At 46.6% G+C, this 20,788-nt stretch overlaps 1 protein-coding gene across 3 annotated transcripts in view; it reads left to right on the top strand.

Annotated features, from left to right (window-relative positions):
- Positions 1 to 15,674, top strand: part of Bcar3 (breast cancer anti-estrogen resistance 3) — a 110,435-nt gene extending 94,761 nt beyond the window's left edge. For 2 of the 3 annotated variants that reach the window (NM_013867.3, NM_001355264.1), the window contains 5 exons: positions 4,746 to 4,861; positions 8,652 to 8,823; positions 10,407 to 10,518; positions 10,770 to 10,982; positions 15,065 to 15,674. In NM_013867.3, the coding sequence (NP_038895.1) occupies positions 4,746 to 4,861; positions 8,652 to 8,823; positions 10,407 to 10,518; positions 10,770 to 10,982; positions 15,065 to 15,243 (792 nt within the window). In that variant the 3' untranslated portion in view covers positions 15,244 to 15,674. The remainder of the gene's footprint in view (positions 1 to 4,745; positions 4,862 to 8,651; positions 8,824 to 10,406; positions 10,519 to 10,769; positions 10,983 to 15,064) is intronic. The other variant, XM_006501559.4, reaches the window with a different exon arrangement.
- Positions 15,675 to 20,788: the final 5,114 nt, after the last annotated feature.

The following is a 20,788-nucleotide window of genomic DNA, read 5'->3' on the forward strand; positions in this document are numbered from 1 at the left end:
CAGTGTTTGGGATGTGGAATATCAGGCTTATTAGCATTTGAGAACAAAACTGTTATACATAGATACAATTCCAAGCCTGACTCTCAGTCCATATCTATGTACATTCTTATCGTCTTTGGGGTTTTTTCCTTAAAGATTATTTATTTATTTATTTATTTTATATATATGAGTGTTGTTTTCATGCACAGCAGAAAAGGGCATCAGATTCTATTCCAGATGGTTGTGAGCCACCATGTGGTTGCTGGGAATTGAACTCAGGACCTCTGGAAATTCAGTCAGTGCTCTTAACTGCTGAGCCATCTCTCCAGCCCCATCCTCATTTTTAATAGGGGCATTTGCTTCAGGAGCAGGTGATCTGTGTATATAAGCTCTTGGCATCCCTTAGACAACGGGCATCTTGGGCTTAGCCCACTTTCCTGGTATATAGCAGTTGATACTTGGGCACTTGAGTGATAGGTAAGACCTCAGGGAAATCTAAAGCCCTGTTTCATTCAGCTCAGAGAAGGCCATGAGTTTTAAAGGTTAGATTTATTCAAAAGCTGGATTTTCCTTCCTGTGTCAGGAATCCTGGCTGTAAATCTAATCTCCTAGCCATACCGCAGGGGGTTTGGGGGCTGAAAAAAGACTCCCAGAGTGAACTGGAGGGTCACCGAATAACCTCGGTAGAAAGAGCTCTTTTCCTGACTCCAGGACTGGAAGGCTAACTAGATGACCAGTGTAGGTCAGAGCCTGTGGCTGAGGGTGTCATCCCTGCTTGTAGAGGAAGGAGGGCGTGTCCCTGCTAAGCAGGCTCCAAGGGAAAGAACAGGACTTGTTAACTCTGGTGGCTGGGCAGCCTTGTGCAGAACACACAGGTAGGCAGAGAATTTGCCATGTTAAATCCGTACCTACTGTCAGGTGGTGGCAAGAGAAGACTGAGAGTTCCTGTCCCAGCAGGCCAGTCAGGCTGGGCCCTGGGTCTGAGCATTCAGCACCATGCCAGTAGGCCTGAGGTGAGTGAGATTCACACCGAGTGTGAGCCCGCCCACCCACAAGCCTCAGGAGGGAACTCCTTGTACACACAGGGGTCTGCAGTTGCAGAAGAGCTCCTTTTCTGGGGGGCAGTGGGCCCTTGGCTGTATATGAGGGCTTGAGAGTTTAGGAGAGAAAGAGGAGCTGCCTGCCCACTCCTTACAGGTCTGGAAGCTTCCCACTGCCGTTGACATCCTTCAGAGGAGAGCCCGAGTCTGATGTCACTTGACAAGTATGCAGCCCTCCTCCTGCATTTCCTGCCCTGAGCATTTTGTCCTCTGCCTGGGCCTCCTCCCTGGATCTGTCTTCAGGTTCCATTGAAAGACAGGTTGCTTGGGAGTCCCCAGCAATCAGGGAGAAGGTAGCCTTGGCTCTGTGCACCCTAGCCTCATGGGCAAGGCTGTTCTGCAGTCTGCAGTCTTCCCTCTACCACCCGTGCCTTGATCTTCTCCCAGAACTGCTACAGACACAGGCTGTGCCAGTGTCTCCGACAGGAAAACTCTTTCCCACTGTAAATCAATGAAATGGAGCCAAGTAGGAGGCAGAAGCAGGCATAGAGCAGCATCTGGGGCCTTGTGCCCATAGCACATGGTTCAGGAACAGCTGCTTACTCAGGGCATCAGGACAGTGGGTGGTTCTGAGCACACCGGAAGCTGCAGCCCATCAGTGTCCAGCACCCCAGCTCAGGGCCCGTGCCACCTACAGGTGGACACTGCTTGTGCCTCACTTGTCCTGGTGGAGCACAGCCACTCTGCCACCTGCTGTCTTTGAATGTGGAAATGAAGTCTCCCATTTGGCCTTTAGGGATGAGTCCAAATCCCACCATTGTCCCTTAACAGCTGCATGGCCCTTGTTCTCCTCTCCATTTGTGGAATGGAGTACTCCCTACCCAGATGGTCAGTAAAGACTGAGATAACATATCTGAAGCCCTGGCACTTTGCCTGGTGCAGAGTAAAGCAGGAAGTGTTGATGAGTGTTACATGTTCAACCTTGATTGAGCACCTGCTGCATGCCCGGCTCACTGGCATGTCTATCCTGGACGGACCTACTGTTTGAAGGGAATGGGCTGAGAGGAGATGTGATACAGGAACTTGGTCCACAGCATGGCCAGGAAACGCTCTAGCAGGAGTGGCTGGACTCCCTAGGCTTGAGCAAGGCCTTGAAGCTAGAGATCATGGCCAACCCGAGATGACTTTGGAAGGCTGAGCAGTTGGCAAGGTGATTGCAGAACGTGTCTTGCAGGCTTGGAGGCACCTGTGCTGTCACAAGCTATGGGGACAGGGGTTGGTCTAAATGGGATTCATTTCTGGATCAAAGCAGAGGGGCTTGGGGTGGGCTGGGATGGACCTGCGTGTTGTCCTCAGTGTTGCAGGTTTCTACATCTGGGCTCACACAGGATCTTGCTGTTATAGCGCTTTACCATTAAGCTAGGGAAACAAACCCATGTGCCTGTGGGCTCAGGTCTGAGGCCTCTGTGCTGGGGACAGCAGAGCCAGAACACCTAGTGATTGGACCTGGCGGTCTGATTGCATTTTAGGACTCTAGGTAGCTGAGAGGAGGGCCAGGCCAGGGGTCTTGAATGGGTCCACAGAGTGGTGGCAAGTGGGACTTAGAGGGTCTTGCCTTAGGACGTTCCTGCCACCCTGTTCTGCCACAGTAAACACATCCTCCTCCTCCTCGAATCCCCAGAGGACTTAGCTTTGACCCCAGGGTGGGCTCAACATCCCGCAGTCTTCCAGCTCAGCCCTGGAAAGTATGTGTAGCTCAGGAAAGAGACCTGATGATGGGTGATTGACACTTAATTCCGACCAGGGGCTTCTTGCTCTCAGAATGCCTATTAGTGCTTCCAGAAGAAAAGCGTGTCAGTGGTAAGCCTTTGAGGCTTACTACGCAGAGGGTGTGGGCTGCCGTGCGTGCCAAAGAGGAACAGGGCTCAGAATCTCTGGCAGGATGATGGACTAAACATGTGAGATGTATGGAATGCCTTGCCATGGTCAAGGTGGACCTCTTTCCTGACATCTGGCCAGAATTGCCCCCTCCACATGGCCAATGACTCACAGCTTGTACTCTCAAACAGTCATTTGAATCCTTAGCAAAGCTCTTGAGAAAGGTGAGTCGTACCTGTAGTGGTGAGCCTAGAATGAATCCCGCATCCTGTCCTGGGCGCCACCACTGGACAGCCAGGTCCTCAGCTCATCCCCCAGGGCTGACAGGGGTTGCCTTGCTCAGCTACGGAAGTTTCAGGTCAGGTTTAATAATTGCCTGACTTCCTGATCTTTTTGTGTGTGACATATTATGAAGATCTCTCCACGGCTTGGCATGGTTATGGTAGAAGACAGCCCACCACAGGAAGCACAGAGCACCATCTGGTGCCTGCCACATGGCCAGACTTGGTTAGACCCCTGACTCCCAGGGTCACACTGCAGTATGTCAGTGAGCTAGCATGGCCTCAGTTTAGAGATACAGCTGACTCCGCTGTAACCTTTCAGTGTGCTGTAGACTAAGAAACAGTCAGGTCTGACAGCCAATTCCATTCAAATGTGGTTATGCACGTTAGAAATGAGATGGTAAAAAAGAAAAAAAAGAAAAAAAATTCACACTGTAAGAAACTGGAAGAATGAATTTAATCAATGAAGAGAAAAACAAAGAATTGGGTTGCAATGAGAGCTGGCTTGAAGGAAGAAAGATTTTCTTTCAGGGAAACCTCTATGGAGAAGCCGTGGGAGTGGTTTCCAATCACCACATATGTTTTTAATGGCTTCCAGCCGTAAGGTACACTTACTGCACCCAGGAGAGACGTAATTAAGGGCAATAGCAGCCAGCCGTGGCTGTTAAGTGAGACCATGAATGGTAAGGCTCAGAGCAGAGGGGAGCTTGGATGACACTCTGCTTTTCCCCTGAAGAGCCTGGTGGGCTACACACACACACACACACACACACAGAGCACCCCCCCCCCCCACACACACACACAGACAGCCTGAGGGGAGCTTGGATAACACTCTGCTTTTCCACTGAAGAGCCTGGTGGGCTACACACACACACACACACACACACACACACACACATGCACAGACTTCTTGTTGGCAGCAAAACGTCTTGTCAGAATTCAGCCTGTGTCAGGCCAGAGCCGACTAAATGATAAGTTCCCTGGCTGGGCTTGAATGCGTAGCAAATCTTTAGGCTGTGCAGGCCGTTTAGGAGTTCCGTCAGCCCTTTGCCCACTAAATGTGTGTGTGTGTGTGTGTGTGTGTGTGTTCTTATGTATGAGATAGCACACATATGAGGGTACATGTCCGTGTGTGGAGGTGAGAGGACAACCCCTCAGGTGTCCTGAGGACCTGGGGCTTGTCACTAGGCTGGCTCGAGAGCCCCAGGGATCCACCTATCTCTGCTCCTCAGCGCTGATGGTTAGGAGCCCACACAACCATGCCTGTCTTATTACGTGAACATTAGGAATCAAATTCCCGTTCTCATGCTCACACAGCCAGCAATGCATAGACCAAACTATTTTCCCCAGCCCCTCACTCAGTTTTATAGTTTATGATGTACATTAAGATCTTCAAATATCATATATAAGAAACATTTCGCATGCAGTCACTCAAAGAAATCCAGACACATTGCATCCTCAGCCACAGGGCTCGCAGGTACTTAGTTCTTTCTTTCCTCGCACTAAATGAACCCGGGCCAACACACTTTCTGATCTAGCGCCTTCCTCTCTCCTCGGCTCCTGACAGGTTGCTAGGATACTCGAAGTCTCTGAAGACAGGAAGAGGAGCATGGGTGTGAGCTCTGGGTTGGAGCTCATTACTTTACCTCATGGACGGCAGCTGCGCCTGGACATCATCGAGAGGTGAGCTTGCTGTCTCTGCGTCCCGTGCAGCAGGATAGGGGTGGGGATCGGGGGAGGAGGGAGAGGAGCAGCATCTGACTGTGACTCTCCCTCAAGCCTGAGCTATGTCTGGGACATCACACCTCCCTTGCCCCATTCCTGAACAGTGGCTGGAGGGTGGCCTCCTTTGAAGCCCTGGCTGGCGTGGCTGCAGCCAGAACGCTGCACCTCCTGCTGCCTTCCTCCCCTCAGGAGCATCTCCCGGTGTCTCTGAGCTTAAGACCTCCCGAAGAATTAGGATCTGGAAAGACTGAGGAGAACGGGTTCTGACCTCTTTCTTTAAGGGATGCTCCAGAGGACTGGGGTTCCCCAGGCTGTGAAACCACACTGCCATTTTCCAGAAACAGCAGCCCCTGGGTACTTAGTGTCTTTCCTTGTCGCAGCACTAAATCACCCTGGCAAGAGCATCCCAAGAAAGGGTTTATCTCAGTTCACAGCCCCTCATGGTGGGGAAGCCAAGACAGCAGGAACGTGAAGGATGTGGTCATGCTGTGTCCTCGGTCAGGAATGCAAGCTTTTGCCCCATGCCCTTAGCAGGGTCCCAGCTGGGGAGCGCTGCTGCCTACAGGGCCCTGTCTTCCTACCTCAGCTAATAAAGCCCCCAGGGGCCCATGTACTGGCAGATTCTAGATTCTCTCACCACCACACTAGGTGTTCATTAAAACACACGGGCATCTGTAACCTCAGGACTTGGGGGCTGGAGCAGGATGACTAAGTCCAGCCCAGGCTATAAATAAAGCCTTTTCACAAACAATAAACAAACCATGAAGCAAAGCCAAAGCATGCCCTTGAACATGGATCTTTAGAGATGAGACACACTTTTAACACAAGAAACACAAGACTTGATTTTCATATTAAAATAAAAGCTGGCCTCTCTTTCCCTCTCTCTCCCTCCCTCCCTCCCTCCCTCTGTCCCTCTCCCTTTCCCTCTCATTCTCACTAGTGTGCAAATTATCTCCCGGTCACCCTGACTGTTTTAGCTTCCAATATTGTTGGGTACAGCCCTGGCCAGTTGAGTTTTCTATGGTGCAGGAATGTGCTCAAACCACTGACTGTTGTGGCTACTGTATGTGGGTGGCAGAGGCAATGAAGAGAGGAAACATTTTAAATTTAAGTGTTAATACCCACTTGTGCAAGCAGCTGTTGGCCTCTGGGAATAAAGGCTGCATTCCACACAACTTTACAAATCTGAGTGTGGGGTGGCATGTCTGTAACTCCAGCACTGGTAAAGCCGCGGGAAGGAGGATCATAATTTCCAGGCCAGCCTGTCATATACAGGGAGTCTGTGTCATATATATAGGGAGTTTATGTCATATATACAGGGAGTGTATGCCATATATACAGGGAGTATATGTCATATATACAGGGAATATATGTCATACATGCAGGGAGTCCAGCCTAGGCTACATATGGAGACATAGTCATAACAAATAAAAACACAAAACAAATGGCTTTGAGGGAGTGAGGCGGAGGCTGGGGGGTGGCCAGAGGGAGGACAGATGTGTTAGAAAATGAACCCCCCAACTTTGTTCAGGCAAGCTTTGGGGAATTTCATGTCTGACTTCTGAGCCACCTGCTCTTCCTGACAAGACTTCTCACTTCAGCCTCCTCCCCTGTGGTTGTCTGGGTGGAGTGGTCACCCTCACTTCCTCATTCCGAGTAGATGCAGTGCAGTCTGGGATCTCCAGACACCTTTTCTTCCTGGCACCTAGAGGTGCGCTGGGGCCTGAGCTCTGGGCCTAAGCCCTGGCCAGCCTCTCTCTTGCTTGTCTTCTGACTTCAGCTCTGTCACGATCCCTCCCTTTTTGCTGCTTGCCTAGCCTCTTGCACCCTCATTTGTTTCTATCTCTCTCTGACTGTGGGATCTACTCACAGAGCCTGGGGGATAGTTTGACTAGTTACAGTGTGTTAACTAAGTAAAAGCCAAGGTCTTAGGTGCCCTGAATTGCACAGTGACTTCATTTCCTTGTTCTGGAATCAAACACTGGCTACCCTTGACGTCTAATTTACTACCTCATTCCTAGGCAGGCTAAGCTGGAAGCATTCATCTGATAAAAGGTGGGTATGGCTAGCTGTGGCCACAGACTGAGTCATCCCCACACAGCACCAGGAAGTCCCCAGCAGATACTAAGCAAGTGATTGTCATTAGCCAGTTAGCCACTGATGGCACACCACAAGAACAAAGCAGGGGGAATTGGTTCCTTGTTAGTTGAAGCCCCTGGGGTGTAGGGTTGAATTAACATTGTTAATGCTTTTACTAAGAGAGAGAACTCTTCCAACAAGTATTCCAAGTTTATCTGGGAATCTGGTCGGATTCATTGGTTAGAAAGACAAGAAATCAGGAATGGGACATAGTTGGGAGAAAAGGAAAGAGATGGGACAGACAGACAAAGTGAGTCAAGGTGGCCAGGTCTGATGGGGACAAGCCTGTCAGTTATAGCTTATACAGGAGACTGAGGCAGGAGGACCACAAATTCAGTAACTGAAGAGGCAAATGGATGAGACCTTGACTCAAAGTTAAAGATTAAGATGAGCTAGGGACAGAAGTCAGGTGTAGAGGGCTTGTCTTGGATGTACAAGGCCCTGGGTTGAGTCCCCAGTGCCTTGGAGAGGGGGATGAGAGAAAGAGAGGGAGGAAGGTGGGGGTTGGGGGCTTACAAATATAGATAGAGGTGATGTTATTTTTGTGACCACAGTTTATATTTTACAAACGTTGTCCCTGCTTTGCAAGTGAGTACTCTACACATACACACACACACACACACACACACACATACACACACACGACACTTAAAGACACCAGAGCTCATAACTCAGTTAACAGGTATTAGGAGAATTGGGAAGACTAAGTGTGCTCTGAGTCACTACCACCTCTGCTCAACAAGGGCGAGACACAGCCGGGAACAACAGCCCCGGGATGAGCTTTCAGGAGAGTATGACCCTGGAGTTTCAAAGGCAAGGCGGGCGTCATAGCTACAATTTTACTTCCAGTTCTTGCATAGTAGCCTGGAAGACTAAGACAATTTTAGCCCAGTGCAGTAAATTCCTGGGTTCAGAGGGGGAAGGAACTGGTCACTGTCTGAGCTTCCTGCCAAGACAGACCCTGCACATAGGGTCCCATTGTTATGTGCAGAAAAGTCACCATGTTTCCTGCCCTAAGGCTCTTGAGTGTGACCCTTGCAATTTAGGGTGAGAAAAAAGGAGAATTGGGGGTGGGGAGTAGATCCTCTGTTTTATTGGGGTCTGACCTTACAGCAAATTCCTGCCTGTGTTTCAGTCTCTCAGGCGCCTGTGTTGGGGCTGCAGAACACTCTTCTTGCCTCCTCTCTTCTCTTGTTCTGATACCTGTGACATCTTGAATCAAGTTCATATTCTCCCTATCCCCCCTCCCCGTCTCCGTCTCTCTCTCTCACACTCACCCCTGTCTCTCCTTTTCTATTCCCACTAAGTGGAGCTCCAGTCTTCCTGTATGTTGGGAAACCTGCTATCTCCTCGTGCCTCTCATGGTAAGAGAGAGAACACGCACCTCTGAGGTCCTCCTGCCCTTGTGGGCCACCTCGTGCTCCCATGTCCATGGGTGAGCCTGGTTCTGATCATGGTACATTCTTTACCTGGTGTTGGATGGACTTTATCGAAATCAGCTTTCCAAACTGGCTCCCAGCCAGTGGCACACAAATAGCCCTTCTGATGATTAAAGCCATTTTCTCCTCATCTTGTCGATCCGAGCCCGACCCTTTGGTCTTCTCCTTAGGCACAACACCATGGCCATTGGCATTGCTGTGGACATTCTGGGCTGCACAGGCACACTGGAGAACCGAGCGGGTACCCTCAATAAGATCATCCAGGTGGCGGTGGAACTGAAGGATGCCATGGGAGACCTCTATGCTTTCTCTGCCATCATGAAAGCCCTGGAGATGCCTCAGGTGAGATGCTGGCTTTGTGCAGCCTCCCACACAAGCATGCATTCAACACTCGTCAAAGAGTTCTATACGTCTCCACCATGCACGTCTGACTGCTCTGGCCAACCTCTAAAGATAAACGTTAGTGAAAGCCACGCCAGGGACAGGCAACCGAGAGCACTGTCCTTAGCATTTTGATTCTGTTTCTAAAAACACTGGTAATTGATCATAGTTCAATATCTCATCTTTGATGCAAAATAACAAGAGTTAGCCTCACTGCTAACAAGCAGTATTCCTGAAGAACCAGTCAGGGCAAGACACCATGCTGGAGTCTGTGGTATGACAGAGGCTGCATCCACTTGGGTCACCAGGGATGTGGCTATTTGGGGTAATGACTGGGGAAACCGAGGCATTTAAGGAACTTGTATCAGAGATTCCCTAGACCAGCGGTCCTCAATCTGTGGGTCCCGACTTCTTTGGGCGTCAAAGGGGTCACATGCCAGACATGTTACATATCAGACATGTACATTACAATCTGTAACAATAGCAAAGTGATAGTTATGAAGTGGTATTTTATGGTTTGGGGGGGTCACTGTGACAGGAGGAACTGTATTACAGGGCATTGTAGCATGAGGAAGGTTGAGAACCTCTGCGCTAGACTCGATTTGTCTCAAAGCATCTTCCCCAAGGTACTTCATTTAGGAAGTTGTCTCGCTGTCTCACTGATGATGTAGCTCCTCGGCTAGAATATCTCAGGCAGGGTCTCTGCCTTTGTGTGCACTGGCGGATGCTTTCAGAAGCCTGTCAAACACAATGGGCCTCCACTGTGAAGGAAGGGAGGTCTGCTGTCTCTGCTGCTCAGGTCCGCTTTCCCTCACGTAGGTGCTTAAAGAACTCTGAGTGGTAGAGTCAGTCAGTCAAGCCAGGTTCGGCCAGCAGCGTCAACACTGCTGGGTCTTTTATCTTGGCTGTTACCTACACACAGATTAGCTCCGAAATCCTGCCAGGTGCTCATAAATAGCCATCCTTCCCACAGAGGGATACAGCTCAGTCATATGTCCTAGAAGTCAGAGTATAATTGGCACATACTTTTCTTCATTAAAAACAAACAAACAACAACAAAGAATGACCACCTTAAAAGCAAGATGCTGAACAGATTAAGGGCCCTTACCAGAAATTTCTTGGAGAACCGTGTGATGTCACTAGCCGTCCTCTGATCTGCACATGAAATAACTACAATGAGATAGTTACTTTTAGGCATTTTTTTTTAAAAGTATGTATAGAAACACACATGAAGCATTGTGGGATGGGTCACCAGGGCAGTGTAGACTTATAGGCTGCGCCTCTTCTCCCTCACAGCGTAGACTAAGGTAGAGGCTGCGCCTCCTCTCCCTTACAGTGTAGACTAGGGTAGGGGCTGCGCCTCCTCTTCCTCACAGTGTAGACTAGGGTAGGGGCTGCGCCTTTTCTCCCTCACAGCTGCTCTGACAGCTTCATGATCATCTGTCACCTGTTCCAAAACTTTAGCAGAAAGGTTTTTTTTTTGTTGTTGTTTTGTTTTTTTTTAAAAAGAGACTTTCTGAAACAATAACCTTTCCTTCTTGCAGATCACAAGGTTAGAGAAAACATGGACGGCTCTGAGGCACCACTACACGCAGACAGCCATCCTCTATGAGAAGCAGTTGAAGCCCTTTAGCAAAATCCTGCATGAAGGCAGAGGTGAGCACAGGAGGGCAGGGTGAGTGTCGGGCTCCTTACATCTCTCCTGGGTTAGCGTTTCCTATTCTGTGTGTCGGAGCCTTAATGGGGCACATGCTAAGCCTCTGTCACCTGCAAGGCTGTTGCTGGCTCACACAGTGGCCCTGCTCATATAGCTCTGCAGCGTGTCAGGGAACCCAGATGACCACTTAGTGGGTCTGTGACTGACTGCCAACAAAACATGATCTGGAACTTTCTTCCTCATTCCTCAGAGTCTACATATGTCCCAGCAAGCAATGTGTCAGTCCCTCTGCTGATGCCACTGGTGACCTTAATGGAACGCCAGGCTGTCACTTTTGAAGGGACCGACATGTGGGAAAACAATGACGAGAGCTGTGAAATTCTGCTGAATCACTTGGCAACAGCCAGGTTCATGGCTGAGGCTTCTGAGAGCTACAGGATGAATGCTGAGAGGATCCTGGCAGGTAGGGACTTGTTCCTGCAATCTTCTCTGCACAGGGATTAGGAAGAAGAAAAGAAAGGGGATGGATGCCCTCGGTCAGAAAAATGACCACCAGAAAGGATTAAGATGTAGACACTACATTTCCTACGCCATTGCTCATTTGATAATGTGTAAGAGCATACAAAGAAATGGGTTTCACTGTGGCGTGCGTGCACGAGTGTGTGCAGCTAGAGGTCAACTTCAGATCTCTTTCTTCAGGCACCATACATCCCTTTGAGTCAGCATCTCTCACTGGAACTTACCTTGGAGGCTAGGCTGGCTGGCCAACAAGTCCCAGGGACCCTTCTACCTGTCTGTCCATCCAGTGTGGGGATTAGAGGTACAACCATCTATGCCTCGCTTTAAAAATACTGTATTTTTCAAGCTGAGCAGTGATGGCACACACCTTTAATCTCAGTACTTGGGAGGCAGAAGCAGTTGGATCTCTGTGAGTTTGAGGACAGCCTAGTCTACAGAGTGAATTTCAAGGCAGCCAAGAAAAACTCTTGTCTTGAGAAATAGAAAATTTAAATATATACATAACATACATACATATATGTGTGTGTGTGTGTATGTTTTTATGTAGGCGTGTATACAACATGAGCGAAAGGGAGGCCAGAGGGATCACACTGTTGAGCTAGCTGTAGGCAGCTGTAGCCACCTGACATAGGTCCTAGCAGCCAAACTCAGGTCCCACAACTGCGAGCCACCTCTCAGGCAACCAAGACCAGCTTAAAAAAATCAGTTATTGAGAATGTCGTACATGAGTACTGTATTTATGTAATTTCTACCATACACACTTACTTTCACCTCCTGTGTCTCCCTATGTAGATCACTTTAATTATTGTTACATATATATACACATAAACATGTATCTGCAAATATGACCTACTGAGTCAATTTAGTGTTGTTCATATGTGTGTATGTCAAGGGATGACCAACCAGGATTGGGTCTCTAGAGGAGACGGACTCTTCTCTTAGCAGCCATTAATTTCTATAGCACTTCATCTAGGGGTGGGGCCTTATAAGACTTGCTCCGTCCTCTCTGGAATGTCAGCCGGTGTTGCCACTGTACGGGTCTTGTTTAGGTGACCATATTTCTGAGATTTCATGGGTTCAACTTTCTATCATACGCAGTACCTCAGAGCATGTATCTTGGTCCTCTGGCTCTCGTCTCTCCACACCCACTTTCTTCCTTGATGTACCCTGAGCCTTAGGTGTAGAGATTGGATTGTAGATGTACCAGCTGGTGGGAGACAGGAGCCCACAATAAACTGTTCTCTGCATTCTGACCATCGGGGACTTTCGTTGATGGTCATTATCTGCCGCAAAAAGCGGCTGCTTTGGTAAGTGGCAAGAGCTGCAGCTATCTGTGGGTGTAAGGGTAGATCCTTAGAGTGCAGTCAGGAGTTACAGCTGTAGAAGAGTGGTGGTAGAAGGCTCTCCCGTGACCTCATCAACCACAGGTATTTGACTAGGTTTACAGTACTAGGCACAAATTCCCTCCTATGAGTGTGCCTTTGATCCAAGTAGATGGCTGTTGGTTACCCCCAAGATAGAAGTGCCACTCCGGCACCATGAGAAATACCTTGCTATGATAGTCATAGTTGTGGCTCACAGGCTTTAAAGCTGAGCAGGACTTGCTACCCTGTAGAGCATCTACCGATGCTAGGAGAGCAAGTCCTCATAGAGGAGGCTTCTAGGTCAATTCCAGCTCCATTCATCCAGCAACGGGGTCTTACCTTCAAGATCTGGGAGTCTCTTGAACCCCTTTGACCAAGATTGCAAGAGAGGGTTCCTCTGCCTGGCATTGACGTTTCTCTTAGATTGATTATGACTATGGCTCTTGGGAGGGGAATATTATCACCCCAAGTGGCACAACTTGATTTAAATTAAATATGTGTGTGTGTGTGTATACACATATACATACACACACACTCTAATATAAGTAAATACAAATATGTTTATAGTTTTTTCAGTCATCCTTGGTGTGTGTGTGTGGGGGGGTTGGTTTTGGTTTTTTTTTTGTTTGTTTGTTTGTTTTAAAGCTGGTAGCAGTGGAGGGAGAGGGGGCAAAGCATCCCCCTTCATAGCCCCTGTGTCCTTTTGTTCCTCTCTAGAGCTCCCCACATGACCCACCATGGTCCCTTGTCAGGAGGCATTCTTTCTGGATCTGGTTTACCCTCCTCAGAAAAGTATCTTCTAGTTCTATCCAGCTTCCTACAAAATTCATTTTCTCACTTTCTTCACAGCTGAATAGTATTCCATGGTGTAGATGTACCACATTTTCCTTATGCATCCATCAGCCCAAGGACACTTAGGTCTATTCCCACTTCCTAGCTACTGTGCAGAGCACACTGAACATGACGGCACATGTATCTGTGTAGTACCATGTCAAGTCCTTGGGGCGTATGCCAAGGAGTGGCATAGGTGGGTCATATGCTGTGTGAGCATTAATCACACTAATCTTAAAGTGGCTGCTCCAGTTTACAGTTCCACCAACAGTGAAGGTGGTTCCCCTTTCCCACATCCTTGCCAGCATCTGTTTTCTTGATCTTAGCCACTCTGACTAGGGTAATGGGGTAAGATGAAATCTTAAAGTAGTTTTAATTTGCATTTTCCTAACTGCTAAGGATGGTGAATACCTTTAAAGGTGTTTCTTAGCTATTTTTGTCTCTTTTGAGAACTCAATAGCACATTTTTAAAGTTGGGCCATTTGTCTTGGCTGTTTTTTGAGTTCTTCTAGGTATTAATCCTCTGTCAGCAGCTTTTTTGTTTTGATGTCCCAGTTGTCAACTGTGTACGTGCAGCCCTTTAATGTGTATTCTGGAGATTGAAGTCAGGCCTCTGTGCTCACAAAGCAAACACTGACTGAGCTGTCTTCTCCAACCTGGAATTCTCCTATGTCTAGGACATTCTCACTATTCCAATTCATCCCCAGACTATGTCCTGAAATTCCAGATGATCTCAGGGTCCTGTATCTCCTGTTTTCTACTCTGGGACAGAATAAATAAAAGGCAGGATCAAGAAGAATGTCCACCATTAGTACCTGGGAAGGCGTTTTTATCTAGAGTTCATTGTGTTCTTGCTCCAAGTGTCCACACGTACTAGAAAGTGCTGTGTAAACTGAACTTTAAGCTTTGTAGTAAAAGCAAGCAGCTTCTTCAGAGTGATACATTCATCCCAGTGTGTGGTGTGGTGTGGTGTGGTGTGTGCTGCATTAAGTAAGTGGTGATTCCCACGGTGCTTAGAGAGAGGCATCTCAGCACACAGTGGGTAAGTGTAGTGTGTGATGGACCACTTAGGAAAAGTAACTGATTTGCTCAGAGAGGCAGCCTGTAAGGATGACTTCCAAACAAAACTCCACTGTTTTTAGTAACTGTGATACTGATTATGAGGCAGGGTCTCATAGATTAAAAGCTGATCTTCAATTTGATGTATAGCCGAGGGAGACCTTGAACTTCTTGATCCTCCTGCTCCACCTCCCAAGTGCCAGGATCACAGGTATGTCACCAGCCTGATTTATGCTGGAGAGTGAACCCAGCGCTTCATGCGTGCTAGGCAGACATTCTACTACGTGAGTTATGTCCATAGTCCCCTTCGTTGATTCTTAAAAAGTCATTTGGCAGAAAGCAAAGCTGGGCTGACTTGGGAATGCTACTCAGACAGTAAGCCTGGCTGCCTGGAAGTATGAGGGAAGTAACCTAGGACCACAGAAATTTACTACCATAAGTCAGACTTTTCAGCTAAGATAGTTGAGTCATGTGGTATGTAGCTGAATGATGTGACAGGTAAATTCTGCATCAGTCACACTGTTACAAACAGCTGCAGACAAGGAGCAATCACCATGACTCCTCACAGCACCACAAGCCCACAGGGACACAGGCTTAGGGGGCTGACTGTTGGTTCTTTGAAGCTGACAAATGCCCTACATCTTCCTTTAAGTGGTCTTTTTAGAGAGAGGACAGAGCCCATCTCAACTCTTCTTTAAAGCAAACTTTCATTCATGTTTACCTTTGAATTTTGGGCAGCAAGGACTGACCTTGCCCATTTTGTCTTGGTTAGATTTCCAACCAGATGAAGAAATGACTGAGATCTTAAGGACTGAGTTCCAGATGAGATTGTTATGGGGCAGCAAGGGCGCCGAAGTCAACCAGAACGAGAGATACGACAAGTTCAACCAGATCCTAACAGCCCTCTCACGGAAACTAGAACCTCCCTCTGGAAAGCAGGCCGAGCTGTGAGAACCAGCTGGAGGGCCTTGGGGCACTCCAGTCCCACTGGGCATGCCTGTCAACTCTAAGTAATAACGAGCAGATCTAACAGGATACAAGCCGCTAACATCCACAGGATAGTAAATGTGTAAACTGCACAGAGCACACTTATTTATGAATTGTTTAAAATTACTACTGATTTTTAAATGAATGGTAATTTATTATTAAGATAACTATTGCTAATGTTGATCAGCAAACTTAAGACATAGCTATGTTGCTGGTTGTTTAGTATCATGGCATTTGACCATCTTAGTTTTAATTCCTTGTCAGATAAATGTAAATAGAGGCATTTAAAAGAAAAGCATGAAACATGGAAGAAGGTATCAGTTATATGATATTCTTTGAATATGAAACTGTAAATAGTTATGAATGGAAATATATCTTTTTGTGAAATAATTGTATCCTGTCTCTTTATTATTGACTCAACTTAGCATGACAATCCTGGGTTCTAAGGAGCTTTCTCCCCTATCTCCATATTAAACCAAACTTAACAAAAATGGTTTGCAAATAAAAAGGGTTTCTTCTGCAAGAGACAGAAGGACTACTGCTTCAAAAGACCTAGGTTCAAACTCGAGGGCAAGTTCTTGCTAAAAACCATACTGAACACCAAGCTGTCAACTGCCATTTTATTTCATGACACAACCGGTCTACGAGTTGGCTCTCCTGGAAAGCCCTCGCAGGCACACTTGGACCAATGCTTTCCTAGTCAGGGTTCTTCTTCTTAGTCAGGTATCTCTTAACCCGTTTGTTGGTTACTTTCTGCAATATCAACTTGGGGGAAAAGGGGTTGATTTTGGCTTACCATCCCAGAGGGACAGAGAACATCACAGCATGAATCCATGCCTACACTTGAGGTTAGTCTCCAAGCCTGGCTTTATGTGGGTAATGAGGAACTACTCAGGTCCCCATGTTTATATATCAGGAAATCTGTACACCTCCTCAGCATTTATGGTTTAACTTGTTTGTTTTTAAGAAAGGGTCTCAGGCAGCTGAGGTTGGACTCCAGCTCACTGTATAGCCAAGAATGACCTAGAACTTTAAACTCTCCTGCTTCCACCTCCCAAATGCTGGAATTACAGGCATGTGCTAGCCCATCCAATCTACACAATTTGTTAATTGTGGTGGGAGAATATCCATCTTCCTAGGGCAATATAAAGGTTCGGTTATCTTTAGAAAGCTTTTTCACAAAAGAACACTAATTGTCAATCTGTCTTTAATGCAGTGTTGAGCTTAATGATAGAAACCTCTCCTCAACCCTAAAAGGTACAACAAAGCCAAATGACCTATAAGTAACCCTGAAGGAAAACATTAAATTCACCTCAATGAACGGAAGAACGGAGGGGGTGAGCTTGAAATGCCCCCATATGGGGATCCTACTTACTCAATAGGGTTGTGGCGGGGGCTGGTACAACATCTACTGGGGGGGGGGGAATAATAACTCCTAGATAAATTCTGGCTCCCCAGAGACAGAACCAAAATGTAATTCTGTAAAGACTGAGGAGGGGGTTTAGTAGAACTGACTTACACGCTTATGGTGGAGACCCCAAGATGCTGTAGGCTTGCTCAGTCCAACTCCAAAGGCCTCAGAATCAGCAAAACCGACAGTGTAACTTTCAGTCCAGGGCAAAGGCCCAAGATGCTGGGAGTCTCTGCTATCAGTACTTGAGTCCAAAGGGGTCATAAAGCTCAAGGGAGGAGGAACGCCCCTGCTCCAGAGGAGAATCCACTGCTGCTCTGGGTTCATGTCCTGCCTAAGCTCCCTGCCCAGTGAGTGTCCATCTACACTAAGGTGGCCTTTTCCCCACCAACTCACATGCCAGCCTCTAGAACAGCCAACATTCCCACTAATACTTTCCCTCCAGTGTTCTAGGTATCCCTTAACCTAGGCAAATAGACACCTAACCCTAACCACCACACTGCAGAATATGCCTGTGTTCACTCCAAGAAGAAAGACTGTAACCTGCCGTGAGGCTTCGCCGCCACTGTTCTCACTAGGCAGGTCTACAGTAAAACTTGAAAACTGCCCATCAAAATCAAGGTACCGACTTACTGTGACCCCTGATGATACAGCCTGCTAGATAGACTCACATTTGTCTTGCTAGATAGAAAAGCTCAATATGAAGCTACAGTTCAACATAGACGACTGTTAGGACTTTAGTACCTGAAGGCCACACTGCTACTCAGTGGGGGCAGGAATGACTTCTCCAAACTCTTAAACAACTAGCTATGGAAACAAACAGAATAGAAGTGGTTCTGTACACCAATGGCTTGTGCTGTAAGATCAAGAATCGACAAATGGGACCTCATAAAATTGCAAAGCGTCTGTAAGGCAAAGGACACTGTCAATAAGACAAAAAGGCCACCAACTGACTAAGACCTTTATCAATCCTAAATCCGATAGGGGGCTAATATCCAATATATACAAAGAACTCAAGTAGTTGAATTCCAGAAAACCAAATAACCCTATTTTAAAAATGGGGTACAGAGCTAAACAAAGAATTCTCAACTGGGAATACCAAATGGCTGAGAAGCACCTTAAAAAAAATGTTCAACATTCGTAATCATCAGGGAAATGCAAATCAAAACAACCCTGAGATTCTACCTCACACCAGTCAGAATGGCTAAGATCAAAAATTCAGATGACAGCAGATGCTGGTGAGGATGTGGAGAAAGAGGAACACTCCTCCACTGCTGGTGGGATTACAAGCTGGTACAACCACACTGGAAATCAGTCTGGCAGTTCCTCAGAAAATTGGACATAGTACTACTGGAAGATCCAGCAATACCTCTCCTGGGTATATACTCAGAAGATGTTCCAACTTGTAATACGGGCAAATATTCCACTATGTTTATAGCACCCTTATTTATAATAGAAGCTGGAAAGAACCCAGATGTCCCTCAACAGAGGAATGAATACAGAAAATGTGGTACATTTACACAATAGAGTACTATGCAGCTATTAAAAACAAAGAATTCATGAAATTCTTAGACAAATAGATGGATCTGGAGGATATCATCCTGAGTGAGGTAACCCAATCACAAAAGAACACACATGATATATACTCACTGATAAGTGGGTATTAGCCCAGAAGCTCAGAATACCCAAGATATAATTTGCAAAACACATGTAACTCAAGAAGAAGGAAGACCAGAATGTGGGTATTTCAATCCTTCTTAGAAGTGGGAACAAAATGCCCATGGAAGGAGTTACAGAGACAAAATTCGGCGCATAGACTGAAGGAATGACCACGCAGAGACTGCCCTACCTGGGATCCATCCCATAAACAACCACCAAACACAGACACTATAGCAGATGCTAGCAAGATTTTGCTGACAGAAGCCTGATAGCTATCTCCTTCAAGGCTCTGCCTGGTAAATACAGAAGTGGATGCTCACAGTCATCCATTGGACAGAACACAGGGTCCCCAATGAAGGAGCTAGAGAAAGTACCCAAGGAGCTGAAGGGGTTTGCAGACCCATAGGAGGAATAATAATATGAACTAACCAGTACCCCCAGAGCTCCCTGGGACTAAACCACCAATCAAAGAAAACACATGGTGGGATTTGTGTCTCTAGCTGCATATGTAGCAGAGGATGGCCTAGTTGGTCATCAGTGGGAGGAGAGGCCCTTGGTCCTGTGAAGGTTCTATGTCCCAGTATAGAGGAATGCCAGGCAAAGGAAGCAGGAGTGGGTGGGTTGGGGAACAGGGGGAGGGGGAAGGGGATAGGGGATTTTCGGAGTGGAAAACAGAACGGAGATAACATTTGAAATGTAAACAAAGAAAATATCTAATAAAAAAAAGTGATTCTGTGTAATACAATCACAATCGAGATAAATGAGCCAGCATGTAAAAGGCAAAATTGAGAGCACTTTCTGAATACAGAAAATCCTGTGCTGGAGAGATGGCTCAGCAATTAAAAGCACTGACTGCTCTTCCAGAGGTCCTGAGTTCAATTCCCAGCGACCACATAGTGAGTTATAACTAACTATAATGGGGTCTGATGCCCTCTTCTGGTGTGTGTGTGAAAGGAGCAATAGTGTACTTGTACCCAAAATAAATAAATCTAAAAAAGAGAAAAAAAAAAAAAAGAAAATCCTTTTTATCTTAGATAGCTAAGAATTCTATGATTATATATTGTTTTGTATGTGTGTGTGTGTATGTGTGTGGGGGGGTGCACCACTTGAGTGTATGCCCACAGAGGCCAGAAGAAAGCACTCACTCCCTCGGAGTTAAAAGTTACAGGTAGCTATGAGCCGCCTGATGTGGGTGCTGAGAAATCAATTTAAGTCCTCTGAAAGAGCAGCTCCTGATGGTAACTGATAAGCTATCTCTCCAGCCCAATCAAGAGTTTACTTAAAGTAGATTTAAAGAAGAAAAGTAGTAGTTATGGACACATAGTTGATATGAATTAAAACAAACCATCAAAAGAATAACCGGGTAGGGTGGGATGGGGTGGAGGGCAGACTGGAGAGATGGCTTAGCAATTAAGAACACTGGCTGCTCTTTCAGAGGTACTGAGTTCAATTCCCAGCAATTACATGGTGGCTCACAATCATCTATAATGGATCTAATGCCCTATTCTGCCTGATATCCTCTTCTGTCATGCAGTCATACATGTATATATAACACTCACATACATAGAAATACATAAATATTAAAAACGGACATTACCAACACATAAAATTGACAAGATTGGTATGACAGGCAACTTCTGCATCCAGGTTCCCTGCCTTCTGCTACTGACAACTATGTACTGTTCCACCCACACTATGCTAGGGTTGGTCACTGTGATGAGAGCATAGTAAAGATTTGGTGTTATATCATACTTGAGATTCCAGTACAATCTCTTTGTTCTCTTGGACCACTCACTGTAAGATGTTACAGTGACAGTGTCACAGGGGAGAGGTGCATGTGGTAAGAACTGAAGCCTTTGATCAGAGTCCATCAAGGAACTGGACCCTACTAACAATCTAAGAAATTACTTTGCAGTGGGTATTTCAGCCCCAGGCAAGCCTTTCAATGCAACCCATGAGAATACCTGAGTCAAAACCAAGCATCTCTGTTACATATCTGTGTGTGCTTCCTAGTACAAATGAATGGTATGATTAGCATCCTCGACATATTAAGAATTCACATGAAAGACAACTAACCACAGGGAAAGAAAGATCAAGCATTAAAAATGGGCTCTTCACAGAAGGGGGGAATATAGTGCTCCTTTAAGATGCCCAATATGACTAAGCAGAGGAACCTACACTACAATCAACTTTGATATCCTTTGAACTGGAAGATCAGAATGCCTGACTCTCAGAGTAGGTCAGGATATGGAACAAACAGGTAGTAACCCTTACACCAAAATTACTAGAATATATAAACACAGTAACTCTGGAGGTTAAAAGTGGCCTTACTTTAAAACTGAAAATTTAACCCTGTCTTAGGGTTCTATTGCAGTGAAGAGACACCATCACAGAGGCAACTTACAAAAGAAAGCATTTAACTAAGGGTTTGCTTACAGT

The sequence above is a fragment of the Mus musculus genome, chromosome 3 (genome assembly GCF_000001635.26).
Source record: "Mus musculus strain C57BL/6J chromosome 3, GRCm38.p6 C57BL/6J".
NCBI classification, from domain to species: Eukaryota; Metazoa; Chordata; class Mammalia; order Rodentia; family Muridae; genus Mus; species Mus musculus.